The sequence below is a fragment of the Chiloscyllium plagiosum genome, chromosome 37 (genome assembly GCF_004010195.1).
Source record: "Chiloscyllium plagiosum isolate BGI_BamShark_2017 chromosome 37, ASM401019v2, whole genome shotgun sequence".
In the NCBI taxonomy this organism is placed as follows: domain Eukaryota; kingdom Metazoa; phylum Chordata; class Chondrichthyes; order Orectolobiformes; family Hemiscylliidae; genus Chiloscyllium; species Chiloscyllium plagiosum.
Genome location: NC_057746.1, coordinates 3,766,459 through 3,793,781, shown reverse-complemented (window position 1 = coordinate 3,793,781; position 27,323 = coordinate 3,766,459). Strand labels below are relative to the sequence as shown.

General features: G+C 42.4%; 1 protein-coding gene across 2 annotated transcripts in view; it reads right to left on the bottom strand.

The window, feature by feature from the left end:
- Positions 1-7,189: 7,189 nt before the first annotated feature.
- The window catches only part of LOC122541615 (zinc finger protein 271-like), a 28,996-nt gene continuing 8,862 nt past the window's right edge, over positions 7,190-27,323 (bottom strand). Inside the window, exons 2-3 of one of the 2 annotated variants that reach the window (XM_043678509.1) lie at positions 21,315-22,773; positions 7,190-9,932 (exon numbers count right to left, since the gene is read on the bottom strand). In XM_043678509.1, coding sequence (XP_043534444.1) covers positions 9,074-9,932; positions 21,315-22,330 — 1,875 coding nt within the window. In that variant the 5' untranslated portion in view covers positions 22,331-22,773 and the 3' untranslated portion in view covers positions 7,190-9,073. Of the gene's footprint in view, positions 9,933-20,528; positions 22,774-27,323 lie in introns of those variants that run through there. The other variant, XM_043678508.1, reaches the window with a different exon arrangement.

Here is a 27,323-nt window from a genome sequence, read left to right as displayed (position 1 = left end):
GAGTGCAGGTTCATAGCTCCTTGAAAGTGGAGTCGCAGGTAGATAGGATAGTGAAGAAGGCGTTTGGTATGTTTTCCTTTATTGGTCAGAGTACTGAGTACAGGAGTTGGGAGGTCATGTTGCGGCTGTACAGGACATTTGGTTAGGCCACTGTTGGAATATTGTGTGCAATTCTGGTCTCCTTCCTATCGGAAGGATGTTGTGAAACTTGAAAGGGTTCAGAAAAGATTTACAGGGATGTTGCCAGGGTTGGAGGATTTGAGCTATAGGGAGAGGCTTAACAGGCTGGGGCTGTTTTCCCTCCGCGTCGGAGGCTGAGGGGTGACCTTATAGAGGTTTACAAAATTATGAGGGGCATGGATAGGATAAATAGGCAAAGTCTTTTCCCTGGGCTCAGGGAGTCCGGAACTAGAGGACACAGGTTTAGGGTGAGAGGTGAAAGATATAAAAGAAACCTAAGGGGCAACTGTTTCACACAGAGTGTGGTACGTGGATGGAATGTGCTGCCAGAGGATGTGGTGGATGCTGATACAATTGCAACATTTAAGAGGCATTTGGATGGGTATATGAATAGGAAGGATTTGGAGGGATATGGGCCAGGTGTTGGTTGGTGGGACTAGATTGGGTTGGGATATCTGGTCGGCCTGGACAGATTGGACTGAAGGGTCTGTTTCCATGCTGTACATCTCTATGACTCTGTGTACAGGAGCATTTTTGTCAATTAGGATTTAACTTTTTTGGTTATTTTGTACATGGGACAAATTTATGAGGAAAGTTATCGGTCTTGGTGTCAAAGGGTCAGTAGCAACACAGGAACAGAATTGACTAAGTGATAGAAAACAGAGAGTAACGGTTTCAAGCTGGAGGAAGGTTTGTAGCATGTTCACCAGGGACTGATATTGGGACTCTTGCTTTTCCTGATATATTAATGAGCTGGATCTTGGTGTCCAAGTTACAATTCAATTCAGTTTGGAGATGACGCAAAACTTGGAAGAATTGTAATGTGTAACAAGTATGCGACTTCTAATAATTAATTACTGGAGACTGTGTACAGGTTAACAATAATGTTATTGAAGTGATGTAAGGAGGGCTCCAACTCAGTTAAACTGAAGTGAATTTCGAAAGGGGCAGGGAAACATCTTATAGCACTCATTTGGTCACATCAGCTGCTCATTATTCAAATTCCACCCTTGCTTCATACAAATATAAACACATCAATTATAGAGTCAGGGTTGTACAGCATGGAAACAGACCCTCTGGTCCAACTCATCCATGCTGACCAGATATCCTAAACTAATCTAGTCCCATTTGCTGGCACTTGGTCCATATCCCTCTAAACCCTTCCTATTCATATACCCATCCGGATGCCTTCTAAATATTGTTGTTGTACCAGCCTGCACCCCACTTCCTCTGCAGCTCATTCCATACACACACCACCCTCCGCATGTAAAAGTTGCCCGTTAGATCCCTTTTAAGTCTTTTCCCTCTCACCTTAAACCTATACCTAGTTTCAGACTCCCCACCATAGGGAAAAGAACTTGGCTATTCAACCTGTCTGTGCCCCTCATAATTTTATAAATCTCTATAAGGTCATTCCTCAGCCTCCACACTATATGGAAACAGACCCAGCCTATTCAGCCTGTCCCTGTACCTCAAATCCTCCAACCCTGTCAATATCCTTCTAACACTTTTCTAAATCCTTTCAAATTTTACAACATCCTTCCAAGAGCAGAGAGACCAGAATTGCATGCAGTATTATAAAAGTGGCCTAATTAATGTCCTGTACAGCTGCAACATGACCTCCCAACTCCTATACTCAAAGCTCTGATGAATGAAGGCAAGCATACCAAATGTGTTCTTCACTATCCTGTCTACCTATGACTCCACTTTCAAGGAACTATGAACCTGCACTCCAAGGTCTCTTTGTTCAGCAACACTCGCTCAGACTTTACCATTCAGTATATACGTCCTGCCCTCACTTGCCTTTCCAAAATGCAGCACCTCATTTTTATCTAAGTTAAATTCCATCTGCCACTTCTCAGCCCATTGGCCCATCTGATCAAGATCCTGTTGTAATCTGAGGGAGCCTTCTTCATTGTCCACTACACCTCCAACTTTGGTATCATCTGTAAACTTACTAAATAATACCTCCTATGTTCACATCCAAATCGTTTACATAAATAACAAAATGTAGTGGACCCCAGCACCGATCCTTGCGGCACATCACTGGGCACAGGACTCCAGTCCAAAAAGCAACCCTACAACACCACCCTCTGTCTTCTACCTTCAAGGCAGTTCTGTATCTAAATGGCTAGTTCTCCCTGTATCCAGTGTGATCTTACCTTGCTAACTAGTCTCTCACGAGGAACCTTGTCAAAAGCCTTACTGAAATCCATATAGATCACGTACACCACTCTGCCCTCATCAATCCTCTTTGTTATTTAGAGTCACAGAGATATACAGCATGGAAACAGACCCTTCGGTCCAACTTGTCCATGCCAACCAGATATCTTTAATTAATCTAGTCCCATTTTCCAGCACTTGGCCCTTTTCCCTCTAAACCCTTCCTATTCATATACTCATCCAGATGCCATCTAAATGTTGTAATTGAAAAGTTGCCCCTTCGGTCCCTTTCAAATCTTTCCCTCTCACCCTAAACTTGTGCCCTCTAGTTCTGGACTCCCCCAGCGCAGAGAACAGACCTGTCAGTCTTGCACTGACATGCTTTCTCCCCAGTAAGAAGTGGTGTGAGTGGCTCAAAGTGTGGTGCGAGCTTCAGTCATTCATTGAGGCTCATGAACCACTGCCTCATTCCTACAGGTGAGAGGCTGTTCAAGTGTGAGATGTGTGAGGACAGTTGTACAAACTCATAATCTAACAGAATTGTTGCATCATTTTAAATCCACTATTAAGACAAGGGCAATATCATGGAAATGAAACCCTTCAAGTGTGAGGGTTGTGATTAAGCCTTTGCAAAGTTATCATGAATCAATGTATCACAATGTTGTGTGTAAATTACCACACGCTACTTTTAAATTGGCTAATTATTAAGAAATCACACAATCAAATATTGGAACAATGATTTTAACTTTATTGCGTGTAGCAACCAAAATAAGACCCCTCAGGTAAGCAAGTTAAGCTTCACAACCCAAGTTGGTTGTTGCCCGATTAATGGTGGAGTTTGGCTACGATTTCAACCAACAGCATCTGTCCAGGGTTCGATTCTTGCACAGTGTTGTTCTTCTGCTGAAAATTCCTGGAGTTGAATTCTGAAATGATTTTCTCTTTTTCAAGTTTACGGTGTAACATACGATGATTGTTTAGATTCTTTCGTCCAAAAAATTTACAGAATATTGATTATCAGCGAAGCGGCAGTGGAGCCAGAGGCTTCTGCAGGGCAAGTGTGGATGCAGCATGGAAGCCAGCGTTAGTGGCCTGATGGGCCCAGTGATGAAGAGGTGACACCTGAAGAGTGGCGACTCTGATGCAGGCAGCGGAGGAGTGGCAGCACAGATGTCATCAGTCTGCCAGCTCAGGGCTCAGGACTCATGGTGGAGGTGGCAGAACAAGGATGAATTCCCTTTTAGCTCTATATTTTTAATTGTTAAACTATTCAAAATGGTGCTGCATTGAAGCTTTTCACTGTGTTTTACTGTGTTGTTCATTGTAGAGTACCAAGTTAAAAATCACACAACACCAGCTTATAGTCCATCCAACAGGTTTATTTGGAGGCACTAGTTTTCAAAGCGCTGCTTCTTTATCAGGCACTATCTGCAAGTTTCCCTCCAAGCCACTCACCATTCTGACTGGTAAATATATCACTGTTCCTTCATTGTCGCTGGGTCAAAATCCTGGAATTCCCTTCCTAATGGTACTGACAGTCAATCCACAGCAGGTGGATAACACTAGTTCAAGAAGGCAGCTCACTGCCATTTTCTCAAGACAACTAATGACAGGCAATAAATACCGGTCTGCCAGCGATGCCCACATCCCACAAATGAATGTTAAAAATGCCAAAAACTCATTTGCCTTCTTTATTTCTTGCTGTATCTGCATTCTAGTTTTCTGCGATTCATACACAAGAACACCCAGATCCCTCAGAACTGAAGCGTTCTGAAGTTTCTCACTATTTCGATAATAGAATGCCTTTTTATTTCTCCACTTAAAATAGATAACCACAATTTATTCACATTAAACTTCATCTGCCAAATTTTGGCTCATTCATCCTACCTATTCATGCTCATTTATGAATTTTGTATTTCTTCATTCCAACTTACTTTCCCCTATTTTAGTGTCATCTACAAATTTGGCGTGAGCACATTTTATCCTTATGGAGGAAAATGCTGTCAGTGGCATACTGTGCAATTGCTGATGACTAAAAAAAACAGAAATACAATTGACAAAAGAAACCTTTGATATTGTTGAACAGAAGAAACTTTGATCACCACAAGGACGCCATGATTAATATCCAAGGATCAAAAAAATGGCTCTTTCTTTTGTTCACTCGTTGGATGTAGGCTTTGATGGCTGGCTGGTATTTATTGTATATCCCTAGTTGCCTATGAGAAAGTTGTGGTGAGCTGCCTTCTTGAACTGCTGTAATTTAAATACTGTGGGTTGACCTACAATGTCCTTGGGAGGAATTCCAGATTTTGACCCAACAACACTGAAGCAACTGTGATAACATTTCCAAGTTAGGGTGGTGAGTAGGTTGAAGGAGAACATGTAAGTGGTGGTGTCGCCATGTACCTGCTGTCCTTGTGCTGTTGCATTTATACATGGACTGCTTCGGTATCTGAGAAGTCACGAATGATGCTGAACATTGTGCAATCATCAGTGAACCTTGATTGGACTGGATGCCTAGTCCTGAGTTACTACATTCTCAATGTGAAGGTGGGACTTTGTCTCCACAAGGACTGTGCAGACCCAGTCTAGCAGCTATGTCCTTAAGCACCTGACCAGCTCGATCAGTTGTGCTGCTGCTGATCCACCCTTGGTGGAGGATATTGAAATTTCTCACCCAGAGTACATTTTGTGCCCTTGTCACTCTCAGTGCTTCATCCAAGTGTTCATCATGGAGAAGTACTGATTCATCAGTGGACGGAGACAGTACATAGTACTCAGCAGGTTTCCTTGCCCATTTGACCTGAAGCCATGAGACTTTATGGAGTCCGGAGTCAATGTTGATGACTCCCAGGACAACTCCCTCTCGACTGTACACCACTGTGCTGCCACCTCTGCTAGGCCTGTCCTGCTGGTGGGACAGGACAGATCTAAGGATGATGATAGTGGGGTAAGCAAAATTGTCTGCGAGGTATGACTATGTCAAACTCTTGCTTGACTAGTCTGTGTGACAGCTCACTGAAGTTTGGTACTTGGCCCAGATGTTAATATAGGGGACTTTGCAGGGTCGACAGGGCAGTTTCTGCCAGAGTCTTTTCTGGTGCTTAGGTTGATGCCAGGTGGTCCATCCAGCTTCATTTCTTTAAGATTTCACAGAAATTGATACAACTGAGTGGCTTGCTAGGGCAGTTGAGAGTCAATCACATTGTTGTGGGTCTGGTGTCACATGTAGGCTAGACCAGGTAAGAACGGCAGAATCCTTTTCCTGAAAGACATTCAGAACCATGTGTTTTTCCAACAATTGACTATGGTTTCATAGTCATCACTAGGTTCTTAATTCCAGAATTTTTAAATTGAATTCAAATTCCACTATCTGCCGTAGCAGGATTCAGACCGAAGACTCCGGAATATTAACGGAGTTTATGGATTCATAGTCTAGCATTAATACCACTAGGTCTTCACTCCCCAACTCCCCTAAATTTTTTGCTAAAGGAAGTATAGAAGTCGTCAAGTGTTGCTGCAACTGTGCAAGTCATTGGTAAGACCGCACCTGGAGTACTGTGTGTAATTTTAGTCTCGAGAAGGGTGATTATTGTGTTGGAGGCAGCTCAGAGGAGGCTCAGGAGATTGATTCCAGAGATGTCTTATCAAAGAGACTGAGCAATTCAGGTCTTTTATGCATTGGAGTTTAAAAGAATGACAGGAGGTGTAATTGAGGTACACAAGATGCTAAAGGCAATTGACAAAATAGATGTAGGACATGTCCTCATGTGGGGCAATCTGGAACAAGAGATCATCATCTTAGAATAAGTTGACAGATCTAAAACAGAGATGACAGAGATTCAAAGGGTTGTGAATCAGTGGACTTCACGACACCAGAACATTGAGTAAATTTAATGGAGATGGACAGTGTGGGTAGGAAAGTAGAGGTGAGGCCAAGATGAGATCTGCCATGATCGTATTAAATGGTGCAAAAGTCTTCAGGAGCTGAATTGTCTGCTTCCACTCTTTTTTTTATATTCTTCTTTTTGTCCCACCATGTAGGCTGTTGCACAGGAATTTCAATTGGATTCCAGATTTCCTTAATCATTTTTCTACCAGTTTCGTGCTTTTATCACTTCAGTGTCAAGCAACCCTTCTGGTCTACATTCAAGTTTTCTATTCTTGGCCATCTGGACAGGCTTGTCAGGGTTATTTTTAGTCAGTGGCTTGGTTCTTATCTTGGTTTCTCCCAAGCCTGAACTTGTTACTTGAGACTGATACCAACTGTATTGTTACAACAACAATCATAATAATACAGCTGTTTCACCTCAACGTATATCCATCACCCCTTAGAATCATAGCATCCCTACAGTGTGGAAACAGGCCCTTTTGGCCCAACAAGTCTACAACAATCCTCAGAAGAGTATCCCAACCAAACCCATTCCCCATTACTCTACATTTAACCCTGATTAATGCACCTAATCTACACATCCCTAAACACAATGACAATTTAGCATGGCTAATTCACCTAACCTGCACATCTTTGGATCGTGGGAGGAAACCCACACAGACATGGGGAGAATGTGCAGACTCCACACAGACAATTACCCGGGCTGGAATTGAACCCAGGTCCCTGGTGCCGTGAGGCAGCAGTGCGCTCTTATACTCTTGTCCAAACTTTCATTCTTGAATGGGTGCCTGATGCTTCCTGGGACTGAGCCTAATTGTGAAGGAACAGAATAATATAGCAACTTGTCCAGGTACCCTTTCAGTCTTCTGCATTCTTTAGATTTTGTCATGACACCAATTGAAAGGCCAAGTAGACGGTGTTAAATAACAGAATCAACACTAAGCAGTCAGAGTGTAAGATATAAGTGGTTTAATCACATGCATGGATGAACAGTTCAAAGGCTCTGAGTTGTAAATAGTTTTTTTTACATAAAATGCACTTACACGCCCCATTTAGTGCAGATAACCCACCAGTCACTAGCCTTGGTGCATGTTCGCTGTTACTCTAATGTTTAAACTTGGCTTTTCAGAGTTCCATCAGCTTTAAACAAAATACAGCTTTACTACATTTAAGCAGGATATACTTATTCAAAGCTAAACAAATGCTTCTTGAAAACAGAAGAAAGTTAATATATTTTCCTAATAGTAATACACTGCAGGTTAAATGCCTAACTTTCTAATCAGCTATCACTAAATGGCATGTAATGTCCTGATTGGTGTAAGCCCCCTGGTCTCTAAATTAAGGAATTTGACCTGACAGTTACCCTCGTCAAATGTCTTGGAGATCCAGTGAAGGTTCGTTGACTGGTTTTTGAGTTCTCTCTCAAAACTATGTGCAAGCCACACTTTAACTTTGGGAGTTCCAATTGCCTGATCCTGACCTCCCTGATCTCAGTGTCACAGCCTCACCACCTCCAGTCTCTTCATTACTGGTAAACTCATTTCTCAGCTATTAGACAGGCCTCAGCAGTTTCTCAAGCAGAGGAATGGTCATTCTTTATTTTCTGTCCTTTGACATCTGTAATTACACGTGTATTACTGGAATTTTCCATATACTGCTTTAACCCTTTATATTCTGACAATTCCTTTTAATGCTCTTGCTGTTTTTTTTTAAATCTTACTTTATTTTACCATTCATTGTCATCTATCATAAATGTTCCAGTGAGAGCACAGAGGTCTACTCCCAGCTTCATCCATGGGCTGTCATAAGTTATGAACAGCTCTTTCAAATGCTTGGCTGACGATTTCAGGACTTCTTTTTATCACAAGCACCTGTCATATTTGAAGAGAGAGAGCAAAGAGAATTAGTGTAGAAATCCACACAGAGTCGGGACGATCAGTGCAGGTATGATGTAGTGTGCTGGGGAAGAGTCAGTGTGATGGGATCAGTCAGGGATATTGTCAGCAGGGCGAGAAATAGATTTGGGGTTGCAGCTCATAATTGCCATACAACTATTCAAGTAAGTACGTTACAACTGTTCAAACTCTGATACAAATTCAAGTCAGTTTTTTTCAGAGGATCCCTGAGAGCCAGGATATTGCCTTTTGGAACTTGAAGTGTCCCAGGCTATTCCAATGGGGTCAGTATGTTGGAATGTTCAAGGGTTCCAGTGCACCATTTGGGTTTATAAATTATTTCCGATGATATGGAGACTGAAAGATCTTTTCCAACATCTCTGCTTGGTTGATGATTTCCAGAGTATGCTATGCTGTTGCTTCTTGTTGAATCTTGCAATATTTCACACTATGTACCAGCATCAACTTTCTCCGAAGAGAGTACAACTCCATAGAGCATGTCACTGATGTACATCTGCTTCCTTTGTTTGTGCTTCACTTCAGTGATATCTCTCCAAATTAAATAACATTCTTTACAAACATTTGGAACAAACAGAAGTCGTTTAGGAAAGATGCTTTGAATTTGCTTGTGATCAGACTTCACCACCACTCTCTCGCTCCCAAACAGATACTGATTGAAATGTTCACAAGCAAAGACAATATCGAGGCTCTCAATCTGTGTATAGCATTGCTAAGTTTTTGTCAATGCTCTGGGTACAAACACAACTGCTTATTCCTCACTGCTTTGATGTGTTGATGGACCAGGAAATAGACTGACTGGGTGAAAGTTTTGTCATAGCCACTGAACAAGTATCATAAATATGTGATTCCCATGTAAACGATGTGGGATCCCCATGGTCAAAGATTTCACAAAAGCTTCATCACAAACCTCACGATTAAAGGGTTACTTCACTGTGTGGATCTTCTGATGGAGCAGGAGGTTCCAGGACCTCGAGAATGATTTCTTGCACACCTCGCATGTATATGGATTCTCTCCTGTGCGGATACATTGGTGTCTGTGAAGGCTTTCTGACTGCGAGAATGATTTATCACACACCTGGCATAGGAATGGTTTCTCTCCCATGTGGAGGTGTTGGTGGACCCGGAGAATCCCTGACTGAGAGAATGATTTGTCACACACCTCACAAGTGAATGGTTTCTCCCCCATGTGAATGTGGTGATGTGTGCGGAGGGTCGATGATGATGAGAACGATTCATTGCATACCTCACAAGTGAATGGTTTCTCTCCTATGTGAATGCGTTTGTGTCTGCGGAGGTATGACAAATCCGAGAATGATTTGAAACATTTAACACACATGAATGGTTTCTCCCCAGTGTGAATACTTTGGTGTGTGTGGAGGGTTGAGGATGATGAGAAGGACTTACTGCACACTTCACAAGTGAATGGTTTCTCCCCTGTGTGAATGCGCTCATGTCTACGGAGTGACGATGAATCTGAAAATGATTTATCACACTCTTTGCAAGTGAATGGTTTCTCTCCTGTGTGGATACGTTGGTGTGTGCGGAGCTGTCCTGATTGTGAGAATGATTTCTCACACACATCACACGTGAATGGTTTCTCCCCTGTGTGGACGCGTTCATGTGTTCGGAGATTCTCTGACCGTGAGAATAATCTGTCGCACACCTTGCATCTGAAAGGTTTCTCCCCTGTGTGGATGCGTTGATGCACACGGAGGTGTGAGGATACAGAGAATGATTTATCACACACCTCACATGTGAATGGTTTCTCTCCCGTGTGAATCCTCTGATGGCGCAGGAGTTTCGATGAGTTGCAGAATGCTTTGTTGCAAACCTTGCACTTGAAGGATTTCTCCTCAGTGTGAGTGCGTTGGAGATTCATGAGCTTTGATTTCTGTGTGAAGTCTGGATAACACTTGACCTCACACTTTAACAGCCTCTTCCCTGTAGGACTGAGTCAGTGGTTCATGAGGCTCGATGAATGATCAAAGCTCTCACCATACTTGGAGCCACTCACACTTCTTCCCAGCCTCACCCTGACTGATTATCCACAGCCGAACCTTCAGAAAAGTTAGTTCTGATGGAATGCTCCACACCACTGACCAGTTTCAGATCTGATGAGATGTCAAAGCTCCTCTGACCCGACCAATTTCCACTTGCTGGATTTACTGCCCAACCTTCTCTGTGTTGACCAATGCTGTGAAGGGACTTGATGTCTTTCCAGAGTTGTGCAGTTGTTCCTGGATGATGGTCAGAATCTATTTGCAGTGTCTATTTTCTCTGTACTCTCTGCTTTGGTAGAGTGCAATCCTTCTGTAAAACAGGGAAAATAAACATGATTTCCTCCAATTCCCTCTCCTCCTTTGCTGAAGATGCTCACTCCTCAGTCACTTTTTATTAATTTCTTCACAGAATGAGAGTGTCACTGATGAGATCAGTATTTGTTGTCCATCCCTAACTGCCCTGCAGAATGAGGTGCTAAATCATGTTACTGAATCACTGCTGTAAATGCGAATGTAGGGCCATCTAAAGCACTGTTAGGAAGGGAGCTTCACATGATTTTGACCTGGAGACCATGAAGCAATGGTGATAATAGTTCCAAAACAGGATGCTGTGTGGTTTTGAGGGGAACAGGCTGGTGGTGGTGTTTCTTGGATTTACAAGCAAGAACCAGGAGCAGGAGTAAGTCATTCAATAAGATTTTGGTTGATCCGATTCTGGCCTCAACTCCACATAGCAACCTACCCTTTGCTGTTCCTTGTCATTCTCAGATACTAGAGGTTTGGACAATACTTTTGAAGGGCGTCTTGGTGAGTTACTACAGTGCATCTTGAAGATGGAGCACACTGTTGCCAGAGAGTGACAGTGTTGAAAGGACTGAACATTCAAGGTGAAGAATGGGATGCCAGTCAACTGGACTGCTTAATCCTGGGAGGTGTTGAGCTTTGTTGTTGGAGCTGTGCACATCCAGCCAAATGGAGGGTATTCCATCACGCAGAGGATGTTAAAAGAATTGGAGACCCTTGTACATCATGAAAATAATATGAACAGGGACAGAAATAATCTAAAGGCAGACACAATGTTGGTCTTTATATCTCGAGAGAAAGTGTACAAGGGTGGTAAAAATAATGTTTCACTGATACAAAGCTCTGGTTTGAACACATCTAAAATACTGGGAGCAGTTCTGGACACTGAAACATAGGAAGGCGATAATGGCCTTGGAGAGGGTGAAGTGCAAATTTACTAAAAGCATTCCTGGACTGCAAAGGTTAAAATTATGAGGAGAAATGAAACAAACCAGAATTATATTCCCTGGACTTTAGAGGACAAATGGGTGATTGATCAACATTTAGAATTTATTAATGGGACAATGAAAGATTGAATCTCCACATGGTCAGTTTCACAACCTGCAGGGAACTGAAATGCTCCAAAATATTTGTATTTGCTGTGAGAGATGTCAATCAGAGAGCCAATGTTGTCTTCTCATTGTCATTAACAAATAATTCACCAGTTACCAGTCCATGGGATAATAACCAACTCCCAAAACACACATAGAACTGAATAACAGGAAATCAATAAGTATCATCTCATTGTGCACCTCCCAAACAATTACATCTCTCATATTCAGCAATGAGCCAACAACAAACTCAGCCTGGAAATCAGAGGGAAATGCTTCCAATAAATACACTCAATATCCAACACACAGCTCCAGTCACACAGTTCAGCACAAAGCACCGAGTAAACAGCTCTCTCAGCTGGATCTTCTCACACAGCATAAGGGACGTTTCACCCCTGATTGCCCACAGGATAGTCAGACTGCCTGAAGGTTGGTGTGGATATTATGGGATACAATTTGTATAAAATGTACTTCTTCACTCACCATCTCGCTGGCTAATCAGTTCCCTAAAGGAAGTGAAGCAACTCTTGAAAAGGAAGAGGAAAGCATGGGCTGAGTGGGTGGGCTCTCTGATTGACGTCTCTCACAGTCAATCCAAATATTTCTGGAGCAACATGTTTTCTGAAGCTCACGAAACTAACCTGTGAAATGGAAATGACTTTGAGCAGCAGATCAGGCACAAGTGGATCTGGATAGGTTAGATGAATGGGCAAAAATTTGACAAACATTGTATCAGATGGTTAAGTGTGACGTCATGTATTTTGCTCGGAAACAGAATGGTAACTTATTATCTAAATGGAGAGAAACTTTAGAGTGCTTTGGTGCAAAGGGATCTGGGGTCCCCACGCATGAAGCACAGCAAACTACTCTGCAAGTACAGCAGATAATAAGAAAAACAACGAGAATTTTGACATTTACAGTAGTTCCCCCCCCCCCCCCCCCCATTTCCGTGGGGATACATTCCAAGACCTACCGCGGAAGCCGGAAACCATGGGTAGGTCCAAACCCATTCATTTAAAGGGGAAATATACCTTTCCCGGTAGCTCCCTGATCCCTGGTTCTGGAAAGTTCCCTGTAATATGTTCACAGATAACTGAAACCACGGAAACTGGACCCATGGATTCGGGGGTCGCTCTGTATTGCTAAAGGAAGAGAGCATAAAAGTTGGGAAGTAACTAACTGTACAAGGCTTGAGTGAGACTGCACCTGGAGTATTGCAAACAATCATAGACCCCTTCAGGAAGAATGTAGTTGTATTGGAAGCAGAGAATGTGGCGCTGGAAAAGCACAGCAGGTCACGCAGGGTCCGAGGAGAAGGAGAATCGACGGGCTCTGTGCCTTTATTCCTGATGAAGGGCTTTTGCCCGAAAAGTCGATTTCGCTGCTCCTTGGATGCTGCCTGAACTGCTGTGCTCTTCCAGCACCACTAATCCAGTTTTGGACAAAAGCCCTTCATCAGGCTGATAAGGGGCTTTTGCCCGAAACGTCGATTTTCTTGCTCCTAGGATGCTGCCTGACCTGCTGTGATTTTCCAGCACCGTTCTGATCTAAACTCGGGTTTCCAGCATCTGCAGTCCTCACTTTTGCCTTATATTGGAAGCAGTTCAGAGAGGGTTCACTCGATTGATTCCAGAGATGAGGGGGTTTGTTTAATGAAGAGAGATTGAGCAATTCTGGCCTATACACTTTGGAATTCGAAAGAATGAGGAGATCTAACTGAGGTATAGAAGATGCTAAAGAAAGTTGACAAAATGGACATAGACAGGATGTGTCCTCATGTGGAGCAAACTAGAATGAGGAGTCATAATTTTGGGATAAGGGGTGGCAGATTAAATAGATGAAGATAAATTACTAAATAATTCAGAATTAAAAAAAGTCTTGTAGAGCCTGTAAGAAATTTGTTTTTATTGCATTGTAAGAAATAAATCTACTTCTCTTTTATTCATTATTTTTAACCTATTCATTATAGAAATGAAGTTCTACATTTTGCTACATTTATCAAATACATATAGATAACCATTGTGTGGAAAGATTTGGTTTGTTTCTCTTGCTTAGAATGTTTTCAGCCATTTCTGGTATGAAAAGAAAATTGTATTACAGCTTTCCAATGTGAAGACAGAAGGACTTAAGTATCATCAAGGCAGTAGATGACTATTAACAATTGTTAAAAGAGAAAATGATTACAAAACGAGAATTGAATCTCCAGCGGGTCATTACAGCTTTGACTATCAACTCTTGCTAGTTGAGAAAATTACATCGGGTCGTTAGTCAGCCTCTCTTCTTTAACCAAACATGACTTTTTTAAAATTCTGAATTGGCGCCAAAACAGCTCAGTGCCAAAGTAATGAGCGCCAAAACAGTTTAGAGCCAAAATGGCGGGGCCAAATGATCAGCGCCATTTACATTTATGGAACAGATCATTCTCATGGTAATCAAATCTTCACACACACCAGTGCACTCACACAAAGGAGAAACCCTGCACATGTGAAATGTGTAACAAATCTTCCTTGCAATCTGAGAACCTCCACACACACCACATTCACATGGGAGAAACTGTTCACCTGTGAGATGTGTGACAATCCATCCTCCCAATTATTGGAGCTTTGCAGACACCAATGCACTCACACAGGGAAGAAACATGTACATGTGAGGTGTGTAACAAATCATTCCCTTATTCTGTGAAGCTCCATGTTTATCCACATAATCATACAGATTTATTCACCTTGCGATACGTCTGACTGAACATTCTCAAGTTCATGGAACCTCCTCCTGCCTCAGAGGATGCTCCAGGGAGAAATCATTGATGTGAGATTCATGACAATATCATTTTCAACCATATCAAGCATTTACAAATACTAGCGCATCTGTACGAGGGAGAAATCATTCATGTTTGAGGGGTGTGATAGATTATTCTCAATGTCATCACCTCTCCCCAACAACCAGCACTTTCATAAAGGGGAGAAACCATTCATTGTCAAATTGTGAGTGAAACCAGTCTCACATTCATCATACCTCTGCAGACACATACCTATGCAAGGGAAAAGAACATCCATTTGCAAGATGTACAACAAATTATTTTTGATATAATCAAAACAAAATATTGTGGTTGCTGGAGATCTGAAATAAAAACACAAAGTGCAGAAGAAACATAGCAAATTTTGTCTTATTTGTAGAGAGTGAAACAGTTCATGTTTTGAATCCAATATGACTCTTCCTTGGAATGCTTCAGTTTTTCAGGGGCTACTTTTTCATCTTCTCTAACCAACGTCATGAGGTGAGGCAGTCACATAGCGATGATATCTTCAGACTTGATATTGACATATCAGGTATTCAGACTCATATGGCAGCAGAATTAAAAGGTATTGTCAATGTCCTTAATAATAGTCATACTCTCAAAACTTAAATCTACCACAAACAAGGAAAACCTGATCAATGACACAGAATTTAAGTTAGTAAAACAGGTTAAGAACAAAGTTTTTTCAAGATAATTAATACATACTTCTACATATAAATAAAAGCATCCTAAACACATGTTCTTTTGACTGTTGAGGTTGCAATTAATATGTTTCCATCACATATGCATGCACCATGCAGTTATGACTTATTTTACTGTATCTCAAATCTTCATCTCAAAACTAAATTAAGCAGTTGACAGAGTATTCATGACAATAAAATCACTACAATTTTCTCATTTAGCTTCTGAATAAATAGAGCTTTAAGCCAGAGATTCCACTTCCATTTGCAATCTAATTCATTACCTCAGTGATCTCATGTTTTCTGAATGCTGGTTAGCGGAGCATTCTTTTCCATTAAGTTCCAAAAACCAAGGGGCTGAAGCGTGAAATATCAGGAGTTTAATCATGGAAGTATTCACTCAACAGGCGGCAAGCTTACGGAAACCGTTTGTTCTTTCAAAATCGCCAATGATGTCATCAATAAGTTATGTGATTGGACTCTTAAAATGACTGTCCACCATTTTTACACAAATTCACCATACCTCTCTCCTTTTACATCAGAAAATATTCAGAATTTTTACAACCATATATATAACAATAAAGCAATCCAGAGAACATCAATTCCTGTGTGGCTGTCACCACACTTCTGTTGATTTTTCTTATTGATTTAACCTCAGATCTTTTAGGTGTACTGGGAACATCTTGTGTTATCTTCTTCTGAGAAACTGAATGTTTGAAGGGTTGCACAATTTGTCCGATCCCCCTATACTAAATTACTGTCTCCCTCAGTTGATCCTGTTACTGTTCTATCCTCAGGTACATGCAGTACTCCCATTGACATAGTTATTTATCGATGTTTAATTAATGGTGTCCCTGGCACATTCGTTCTGGTTGCCAAGGGTTGATCTACATGTTTTCTCCTTACTACACCACCTCTCATCTGTAAGGTGTAGGAAACTGCTCCAGTCTGTGCAGCTGTGATGGCTTGTACCCACGTTCTCGCTAATATTGTAATTTCTCACCAACACGTCTTGACCTTTCTGGAAAATGCGGCATTTGGCTTTGTTCTCTCATTGGAAAACCTGATTCTGCTGTTTCCCTTCAACACTTTTTTTTTGTTATGGGGCTTTCTGTGCATCAAATATCAAGCACAAGTGATGTTTCACCATTAAAAATACTAGAAAACTTGGAGTTGTTCAGACGATTTTGAATACTGATCCTTGTTCTCGAACTCATTGTCTGATCAAACGTTTTTGCCAAATCATTTGTGGCTGGATGATCAGGAACTGATCAGATATGTTCAATTAATTTCTACTTTAGACAGTCCTCACTCTTATGATACAAACTGTAGATCATGATCACTAACACATTGTTCCAGATAACCAAACCTCACAAGAAGATCTCCCCAAATCTTTCAATAACTTTCTCTGAAGATACCATCCTCATCATGGGAACTTTAAAGCCACTTCATTTGTGTATAAGGCCATAAAAGCATAAGAAGTAGAAACAGGAGTAGGCCATTCAGCCCGTCGAGTCCTTTCCACCATTTAATAGGATCATGCTCGATCCAACATTCCTTATATTCACTTTCCTATGTTTTCCCTTTATTCCTCAACTGTATCTATCTTAGCCTTAAATATACACAAGGACTCTGCTCCCCCACAGCTCTCTGTGGCAAGGAGTTCTAAAGACTCACCAACCCTCTGAGAAAAGAAATTCCTTAAATTTGTGCCCCTTTATTCTGAGACTTTGCCCTCTGGTCCTAGCCTCTCTCATGACAGGAAACATCCTCTCAGCATTTATCCTGTCAAGCCCCTGTTCTGTTCTGATGAAGACTCACTGGACCCGAAACATTATCTCTGATTTCTCTTCACTGATACTTCCAGACTTGCTGAGGTCTGCAATTTTTGTTTTTGTTTCTGATTTCCAGCATCTGTAGTTCTTTCAGGTTTTTTTTCCCCTATATGTTTAATGAAATCACCTGTCAGTCTTCTAAACCCCAGTGAATAGAGTCCCAACCTGTTTAGCCTTTGCTCTTAAGACATTCCCTCAATATCAGGGGTCATCCTCATGAACCTTCTCTGAAGTCCGTCCAATGAAATTATATCTTTCTGTAATAATGGGACCAAAACTGTTCACAGTACTCCAAAGTGGTCTCACTAGCGCCTTATCCAGTTCCAGTAAGACTTTCCAACTCTTATACTAAGGGCCAGTATTCCTTAACTTCCTGATTACCAGCTGCATCTGTGTGCTAACTTTCTGTGTTTTGTGCACAAGTACCCCAAGACTCTTTGTGTTGCAGCTTTCAGCAATTTTTCTCTATTTAAATTTCTCCCTTCCAAAATTAACAACTTCACAATTTCCCATATTATACCCTGTTTGCCAACCTTTTGCCCTTGTATTTAACATGTCTCTGTGCAAACTATATCCCTCTCACAGCCTGCTATCCCATCTTTTTTTGTCATCTGCAAATTTAGCTACAGTACATTCACTTCTTTCCTCAATGTCAATAATATGTATTGTCAACAGTTCTGGTCCCAGCACCGATTCCTGTTGAACCCCACTAGTCACAGGTTGCCAACCTGAGAACTAACCCCTTATCCTCACTCACTGTTTCAGGTCCATAAGCCAGCACTCCATCCTTGCCAATATACTACCTCCAACGCTATGCTTTCATACTTTGTGACTTAACCTTTTGTGAGGTACCTGGTTCAAACACCTTCTGGAAATCCAAATACAACACATCCACTGGTTCCCCTCTATCCACTCTGGTTGAGACTTCCTTGGAAACCTCAATAAAGCAATTCACACGTGATCTGTTTCTGAAGCTATGCTGACTCTGCTTGATTGAATTATGATTTTCTAAATGTTCTGCTATCACTTCCTTAATAATTGATTCCAATTATTTTCCAACAATAGATTTTAGGTTAATCAGCCTATAGTTAACACTTTATGCATCTCTCCCTAATGACAATGAAAGACATTAGCCCTTCAAAAGGTCCAGAGTAGTCAATATGGATTCTTTGCCATAGTCTTTCTGGCCATTCCCATGAGCGCAATGGCACTAATGGAGGTAGGTTGTGAGCACTATGTGACTGCACATATTCCCACCTCCTCTAAATTTCAGAGTTGAACCCTGACCACTAAAAAATAGGTTCTGGCTATCTCCTTCATCTGACAATGCTACAATTACCTTCGTGTAGTTGATTTAACACATTTCCTTAGCGTTGTTGGAATGATGACTGTCATTCGCCCTAGTAGACATCTTGCTTGTACGGATAGTTCGAGCTTTCGTGTGACAAATGGCTTCAGTTCTGGCGTAGTTCCTGAGATCTTGCCAACAAGGACCATGTCCACCACTTTGATAGCAATGGATCATCTCTGGTGTACTTAACTTGTCCTTCATTATTGGACTGTTCTCCAATTGATCAAAATGGAAAAAGTCTACATTCCGGACTGTTGGAGTTGACTTATTTGGAAAAGGCAATCTAGAGAGCCCATCAGCATTCCCATGTAAGTTGGATTGCTGATAGACAATTTAATATGTGTCAGAGGATAGCAATAACATCCACCCCTGCATACAGTTCGCTGCTCGAGAAGTATCCCTTTAATGGAACGTGGGTATTGTTGGCTAGGCCAGGATTTATTATCCACCCATATCGCCCTGGAGAATGTGGTTGTGAACCACCTTCTTGAACTGTTGCTATGCTTAGAATATAGGGGCATCCACAATGCTGGATGACTCTTTTACAGTGCCCTTTTCCCTTCTCTGCCTTTGTAGCACCCCGCTCTCTTTCTGGCCTTGCAGCACCCACTCACCCCTTTCCTTCCCTGTACTTGCAGCCTCACTTTCCTTTTCTCCACCAATTTGCAACCTCACTCACCCTTCCTCATCTATTTGCAGACTCTGTCTCCCTTTTCCATCCTGTGCAACACCCCCCCCAACCTTTTGCAGCCTCCACTCCCATGCCCCACCCTTCAATCCCTTTCCCCTGTCTCCTTTCTCCATGCTTTTGCATTCTCCCTTTCCAACACTTTTGCAAGCCATTCATCTTGATTGCCCCTTTGTGACCTCAGTCTCATCCCTCGTCTGTGCCCTGGCAAGTGAACCAATCGGAATGGAACAGAGAATGTGTCCATCATACCTCGATGTAATAACAGTGTGATATATTCACCTTACGCGCTTGCAAGGTTTGTTTCATACCCTGGGGAGGATTTTGAATCATTCTTCAAATGCTTTGTGATTTTGGTTAATTCAGAGTTTGAAATCAGCTGAATATTGTGTTCTCTGCTGTTTTACAAAACATCTGTATAGATTTACAATTTAATTCAACTCAGCCATACTAACCATGATTTAGCTGATGCATTGTGTTCCTCCTCACTGAAACACTCAGGATCCTCTAGTAAGAATCCCGCACATAATACATAGGTCAGTGTTACTGTGATTGGGATAATTTCTCCATCAATGGGGTTATAATTTCAGTTCACAGGAAGCAGTATGTCTCCTTAAGAGGGAAGGAGTTGCATTTCTTTTACAAACACAGCAAGTCAGAAAGCATTTCAAAGCCAAAGAAAGGTCATCACTTTCTGTTCTGCAGGAAACTTGGTACATAGCAAGCTCCAATGAACTGCAATGCAATAATGATAAAATCAAACTTAGCCAGGACATTGTCCCACCACTTTATATACTGTGTCTGGAGGACTCCCCACCCATCTCATTTGCCTGGGTTCTGCTCCCAACCAATGACATTAAGGTCAATAATACAGGAGTATCCAAGAGAGTGAGGCAGGTAAGGATTGATCCTGAGCTAGATGTGAGTCACCCAGGTTAATCAAACACTCCAGAGACAGTTTTGATTCAGTGTGACACTGTATCTAACATGTGCCATACCTTTTCTGTCAGTGTATGATCAGCCACTATAAATGTGCAGAAGTTTTTCCAAACTGTAGATAGATGAACCCATACCTCCGTCTTATACGCCCAACTGTCTGTGGGGAAAAAATGGACACTGCTCACAATTCCTCTTTTTAATTATTTATTGTGACATTCATCAACTAACAAATGTGAGTCCTCTGCTCCCCTTCTGAGTTAAACGAGGATCAAACTCACAAACATGTTCCTGGAACATCTGAGTTGTAACCTCATTGTTAAACCTTGTATTGTTGCTTCGGAAACATTGTTGCTTTGGTTCTTGCTATCCCTTTAGCCTCAATGTCCTGTTTGAGTTCATCCAATCAGGTTTTGAGCAGTTCTGTACCCTGTACTGTGCAGTGCTGATATTGCTGGCCGTTTTTACTGCTGTCTGTTTCTGCTGCTGTCTGTTTCTGCTCTTATTGCTCTCTGCTACTTCTACCATCTGCTACTATGACCACTCTTAGTGTTAAATACCTGGTTCATAAAACTAACAAAAAAAATCAGAGTTTGGGAGAAGATTTGTAGCTCGGGTGCTCGTTGTTGTGGTTCTGTTCGCCGAGCTGGGAATTTGTGTTGCAGACGTTTCATCCCCTGTCTAAGTGACATCCTCAGTGCTTGGGAGTCTCCTGTGAAGCGCTTCTGTGATGTTTCCTCCGGCATTTATAGTGGTTTGTACCTGCCGCTTCCGGTTGTCAGTTCCAGCTGTCTGCTGCAATCAGATGCGTAACCATGGTCACCACAAACACCTCCCCAAATCTGTATCATCTCACATATTGTAATAATCTCATATCTTGGTTCATGATCAGTGCATTAAAATAGGAAGCTGGTTCCAATGGGGTAAATCTTGGTTATTAGATCAGGTCAGTTTCGATTTTATCAGAAAGTTCTCTGGAATGCTCATTTCCAAGGAATTTGAAGCACATACAGATGTGGTGGCTTCATACAGCTTGTTACCTTATTGTTATTTACAGTTCTATCGGGAGGTCAGAGGAGTTCAGGGATCAAGTCAAATTGTTCAACTGGATTGATACACACTTATTGTGTCGTCTGAGGCTTCATTCACGGTCCCTTGACTGATCGACTGAAAAGTGTCCAGTCAGGTTCTCAAACTCCCAAGAAATGAGTTTGTTCAATTTTTGAAAGCTGTCCAGAATAAATGGCCTTGTGGTCTTCTTCAAGGTTCTTTAAATGGTAGCTTATTTTACCTCGAATGTAGTCTTACTAGACAACCTGTTACAATCCCAATTTAAATGTGGAGTGGTTATTCCTTCGAGTTAATTTCACCGTTGCACCTTCTGGGGAAAGAAATTATTCCTCAGTTCGCCTGTGAATCAAGTGGGGTCCCAGGAGATTTGAGGATGTACCAAGTCTATTTTGCAACTTTAACATGTAAGGTCACTCCTGTTTGTGGATTTTCTGATGGAGCAGGAGGCTTGATGATCTCGAGAATGATTTGTCACACACCTCACAGTTAAATGGTTTCTCTCCTGTATGAATACGTTGGTGCATGTGAAGATCTGATGATGACAAGAATGATTTGTTGCACAGCTCACATTTGAACGGTTTCTCGCCTGTGTGAATCCTCTGATGGACCAAGAGGTTTGATGACCATGAGAATGATTTATTGCACACCTCACACCTGAACGGTTTCTCCCTTGTGTGAAAGCGTTGGTGAACACGGAGATTTGATGATGTCAAGAATGATTTATCACACACGTTGCACATAAACGGTTTCTCCCCTGTGTGAATACGCTGGTGTCGGCGAAGGGTTGATGCATCCGAAAATGACTTTTCACACACCTCGCACATGAATGGTTTTTGCCCTGTGTGAATACGTTGGTGTCCACGGAGGTGTGCTGGCTGTGAGAATGATTTCTCACACACATCACATGAGAATGGTTTCTCCCCTGTGTGAGTGCGTTGGTGTTTGAGAAGGCTGTCGGACTGTGAGAATGATTTGTTACACATCTCGCATGTGAATGATTTGTCTCCCGTGTGAATGCATTGGTGTCTCCGGAGGTGCGATAAGTATGAGAATGATTTGTCACACTCCTGACAGAGGAATGGTTTCTCCCCTGTGTGAATGCGTTTATGCCTTATAAGGCTCGATAAGTATGAGAATGATTTGTTACACATTTCACATGCAAACGGTTTCTCCCCGGTGTGAATGCGTTGGTGTACTCGGAGGTTGGATAAGATTGAGAATGATTTCTCACACACATCACATGTGAATGGCTTCTGTCCTGTGTGAATTCTCTGGTGCCTCACGAGATGGGAGGAGTGAGTGAAAGCCTTCTCACAAACTTCACATTTGAATGGTTTCTCCCCTGTGTGAATCATCTGGTGTCTCAGGAGGGTTGTCGATATCGCAAATGCTTTACCGCACACCTCACATTTGAAGGGTTTTACTTCCATGTAGCTGTCCTTCTATTATCAATTATATTGCAGATAAATCGTCAGGGACCTTATAGGCCTGTGGAGCCCTCATCACACAACTCAACACTTGAACAGCCTCTCCCCTGTAGGAATGAGTCAGGGGTTCATGAGGCTCGATGAATGACTGAAGCTCTCACCACACTTGGAGCACACACACTTCCTCCCAGCCTCACTCTGATCGCTCACCCACAGCCGAACCTTCAGAAAGGCTGGTTCTGATGGAAGGTTCCCCACCACTGACCAGTTTCAGATCTGATAATGCATCAAAGCTCCCTGACCTGACCGATTTCCAGATGATGGTTTCACTGTCCAACCTTCTTTGTGTTGAGCAATGCTGTGAAGGGACGAGATGTCTTCCCACAGTTGTGCAGTTGTTCCTTGGGTGATGGTCAGGAACTGTGGTGTAGTACAGTATAATCCTCCTGTAAAACAAGGAAAGGAAACATGATTTCCAACAATTCTCTTTCCCTCTTTGCTGAGGGGGCTGACTCCTTGGTTAGAGACTGTTCTACAGTGAGTGGCAGTCTGCTATTCCCTGTGTGGGGAAATCAGATACAAGTTCTTCCTTTTTCCTCACTTGACTGTCATACACTCTGTTTCCTATAGGGACGCTGGATGGTGACCAGGACAGACAATTTGACGTATTCCTAAAAACATAAATGTTGTCCTTAGAGAAAGGGAACCTGCTGCAACTTCCCAGTTGTGTCTACATGTGTATCCAGGCCCGCACAACACGATTGACTCTATATTGCCCTCTGAAATGGCTGAGCAAACTTTAAGAAACACTGAATCGTATTAATTAGGAACCATCTCAGACTCCACCATCATCACTCATAGGAATGGCCCATCCCACTGGTAGGTGGAGAAGTCCTCAATATTGACTCCATGGATTGTCAGGGTTTCAGACCAAACAAGTTCAAGGAAAACTACGAGACCCCTCCCTACTTATGAACAAGTAATTCACCATCTTTATCATGACAATGGATAGAGACTAAGGACAGATCCCAAATCCCCAAGGATCCACGGGGTGCAGTGAGCCATCAGCAGCAGCAGGTTTGTATTCCCACCACAATCCCACAGTCCGGTGCAGCCCTCATTCCATGATTATCATTAAATCAGCAGACAGACAGGTCAAGAACACGACTGGGAACAGTCCAGATTTGAACCTAGTGTTCAATTCTCCCCCACTGTCAAGAAGGTTCAATTCAGGAGTGTGTCATCAATGTGATTTGTTAGATAATTATGTTTAATTTGTATTTATCATTTAAAAGCAAATAGAATATACTGGAAAAGACAGTTTCTCAGAGCTGAGTCACTAAGCCAGAAGCCCAGACTGGTTTTAAATCCCACATGACAAATGGTTACATTTGATCCTATAAGAATATAGAATAAAAAAGCTCTCACAATGGTGACCACGTTACAACTGTCGATTAGGATCCTTCATGAAAGGGTATCTGCCTCTGACCCAGTCTGGACGACCTGTGAATCCAGACTCCCAAAAATAGGGTTGACACTTCACTGCCTTCTGAACAATTTGAGATGGATATTTGATGCTGGTCTAGCCTGCAATGCCCACAGCCCATGACCAAATAGAAAAAAAAAGCTGCTTAACTGCCTGGCAAGAGACCAAATGTCTGGTTACCATGGAGACAGGTTGGGATTTGCTGAGCAAGATGCTGACCAAATGATACTGCCCAGAGCAAGAGACAAACAGGAGTGCTCATGGTGGTAACAAAGGGATTGACATGTAACATGAGGGTACTTGAAGTTTTTTTTTTAATTTAAATGCAAGTCTTTATGTTCTTTTCTGAGGAGGTGACGGAGCTGGGTGATGGGTGGACATATAGGGATTTGAGAAGACAGGAAATTTCCAGAAGCCCAAAACACAGCAAGATCTGATCATTCACTGGATAATAAACTTAAAAGTCACCACAGTCCGACTGTACCATTGGCTACTTTCTCATTACAGAGAGAGAGAGAAAACTGGTGATGGTTTAGTCCAAGCGTCACTGTGCCTCAGATGGGGCGTGTTGAGAAGGATCCTTTATGGTAACCTCGGCTGATGTGGGAATTGAATCCAAGTTGGTGGATATTATTCTGCATTGCAAATGAACTATCCAGCCAACTGAATAAACCACCAGCTCCCAACACACGCACACAGATCTCAACAATCAGACATCAATAAGAATCCGAAGTAGAATCTGCACCTCCCAGATAATGATACCTCAACTTCTCATATTCAGGAATGAGCCAGCGAAAAAAGCTCAATCTGGTAAGGGATAGCATTACAGTTGTACTGTGGGAGGATATTCCTGGAAATACATCCAGGGAAGTTATTTGGATGGAACTGAGAAATAAGAAAGGGATGATCACCTTATTGGGATTATATTATAGATGTCCTAATAGTCAGAGGGAAATTGAGAAACAAATTTGTAAGGAGATCTCCGTTACCTGTAAGAATAATATGGCGGTTGTGGTAGTGGATTTTACCTTTCCAGACGTAGACTGGGACTGCCACAGTGTTAAGGGTTTAGATGGAGAGGAATGTGTAAAGTGGGCACAAGACAATTTTCTGATTCAGTATGCAGATGCACCTACTAGAGAAGGTGCAAACTTTGACCTACTCTTGGGAAATAAGGCAGGGCACGTGACTGAGGTGTCAGTGCGGGAACACTCTGAGGCCAGCAATCATAATTCTAATAGTATTAAAATAGTAATGGAAAAGGAGTGAATCCTCAGAAGAGTTTAAAGGCAGTAGGAGTATACTTAAGAGAGAGATCAGAAGGGCAAAAAGGGGACATGAGATAGCTTTGACAAAGACAGTTAAGGAGAATCCAAAGGGTTTTTATAAATACATTCAGGATAAAAGGGTAACTAAGGAGAGAATAGGGCCTCTCAAAGATCAGGAAGGCGGTCTTTGTGTGAAACCACAGGAGATGGGCAAGATACGAAACGAGTACTTTGCATCAGTACTTACTGTTGAAAAGGACATGGAAGACATAGAATGTAAGGAAATAGATGGTGACATCTTGAAAAATAGTGCTAGATGTCTTGAAATGCATAAACGTGCATAAAACCCCAGGACCTGATCAGGTGTACCTAGAACTCTGTGGGAAGCTAGGGAAGTGCGTCCTGGGCCTCTTACTGAGATATTGGTATCATCGATAGTCACTGGTGAGATGCCAGAAGACTAGAGGTTGACTAACGTGGTGTCACTGTTGAAGAAAGGTGGCAAAGACAAGCCAGGGAACTATCGAACAGTGAGCCTGACGTCAGTGGTGGGCACATTGTTGGAGGGAATCCTGAGGGACAGGATGTACATGTATTCGGAAAGGCAAAGACTGATTAAGGTTGGTGAGCATAGCTTTGTGTGTGGGAAATCATGTCTCACAAACTTGATTGAGTTTTTTGAAGAAGTAACAAAGAGGATTGATGAGGGCAGAGCAATAGATGTGATCTATATGGACTTCAGAAATGCGTTCGGCAAGGTTCCCCATGGGATACTAGTTAGCAAGGTTAGGACTCATGGAATACAGGGAGAACTAGCCTTTTGGATACAAAACTAGCTGAAAGGTAGAAGACAGAGGGTGGTGGTGGAGGGTTGTTTTTCAGACTGGAGGCCTGTGACCAGTGGAGTGCCACAAGGATCGGTGCTGGGTCCACTACGTTTCATCATTTATACAAATGATTTGGATGTGAGCTAAGAGGTATGGTTAGTAAGTTTGCAGATGACACCAAAATTAGAGATGCAGTGGAGAGCAAAGGTTATTTCAGATTACAACGGGATCTTGATCAGATGGGCCAATGGACTGAGAAGCGGCAGATGGAGTTTAATTTAGATAAATGTGAGATGCTGCATATTGGGAAAGCAGATCTTAGCAGGACTTGTACACTTAACAGTAAGGTCCTAGGGAGTGTTGCTGAACAAAGAGGCCTTGGAGTGCAGGTTCATGGCTCCTTGAAAGTGGAGTCACAGGTAGATAGGACAGTGAAGAGGGCATTTGGTATGCTTTCCTTTATCGGTCAGAGTACTGAGTACAGGAGTTGGGAGGTCATGTTGAGGCTGTACAGGACATTGGTTCGGCCACTGTTGGAATAATGTGTGCAATTCTGGTCTCCTCCCGATCGGAAAGATGTTGTGGAACCCGAAAGGGTTCAGAAAGGATTTACAAGGATGTTGCCAGGCTTGAAGGATTTGAACGATAGGAGAGGTTGAATAGGCTGGGGCTGTGTTTCCTGGAGCGTCGGAGACTGAGGGGTGACCCTATCGAGGTTTATAAAATCATGAGGGGCATGGATGGGATAAATAGACAAAGTCTTTTCCCTGAGGTGGGGGAGTCCAGAACTAGAGGGCATAGGTTTAGGGTGAGAGGGGAAAGATATAAAAGAGACCTAAGGAGTAACTTTTTCACACAGAGGGTGGTACGTGTATGGAACGAAATGCCAAAGGAAGTGGTAGAGGCTCATACAATTACAACATTTAAAAAGTATCTGGATGGGTATATGAATAGGAAGGGTTTGGAGGAACATGAGCCGGTTGCTGGCAGGTGGGACCAACTTGGGTTGGGATATCTGGTCAGCATGGACAGGTTGGAACGGAGGGTCTTTTTCTGTGCTGTACATCTCTATGACTCTATGGAAGTCAGAGGGAAATGCTTCCAATAAACACACTCAATATCCAACACACAGCTCCAGTCAAACAGTTCAGCACAATGTAGGTAAAAACAAGGACTGCAGATACTGGAAACCAGAGTCTAGATTAGAGTGGTGCTGGAAAAGCACAGGTCAGGCAGCATCCGAGAAGCAGGAAAATCAATGTTTTGGGCAAAAGTCCTTCATCAGGAATAGAGGCAGGGTGCCTGCAGAGTGGTGAGATAAATGAGAGGGGGGTGAGGGTGGGGACAAAGTAGCATAGAGTACAGTAGGTGAATGGGGGTGTGGATGGAGGTGATAGGAAAGAGAGGAGGGTGAG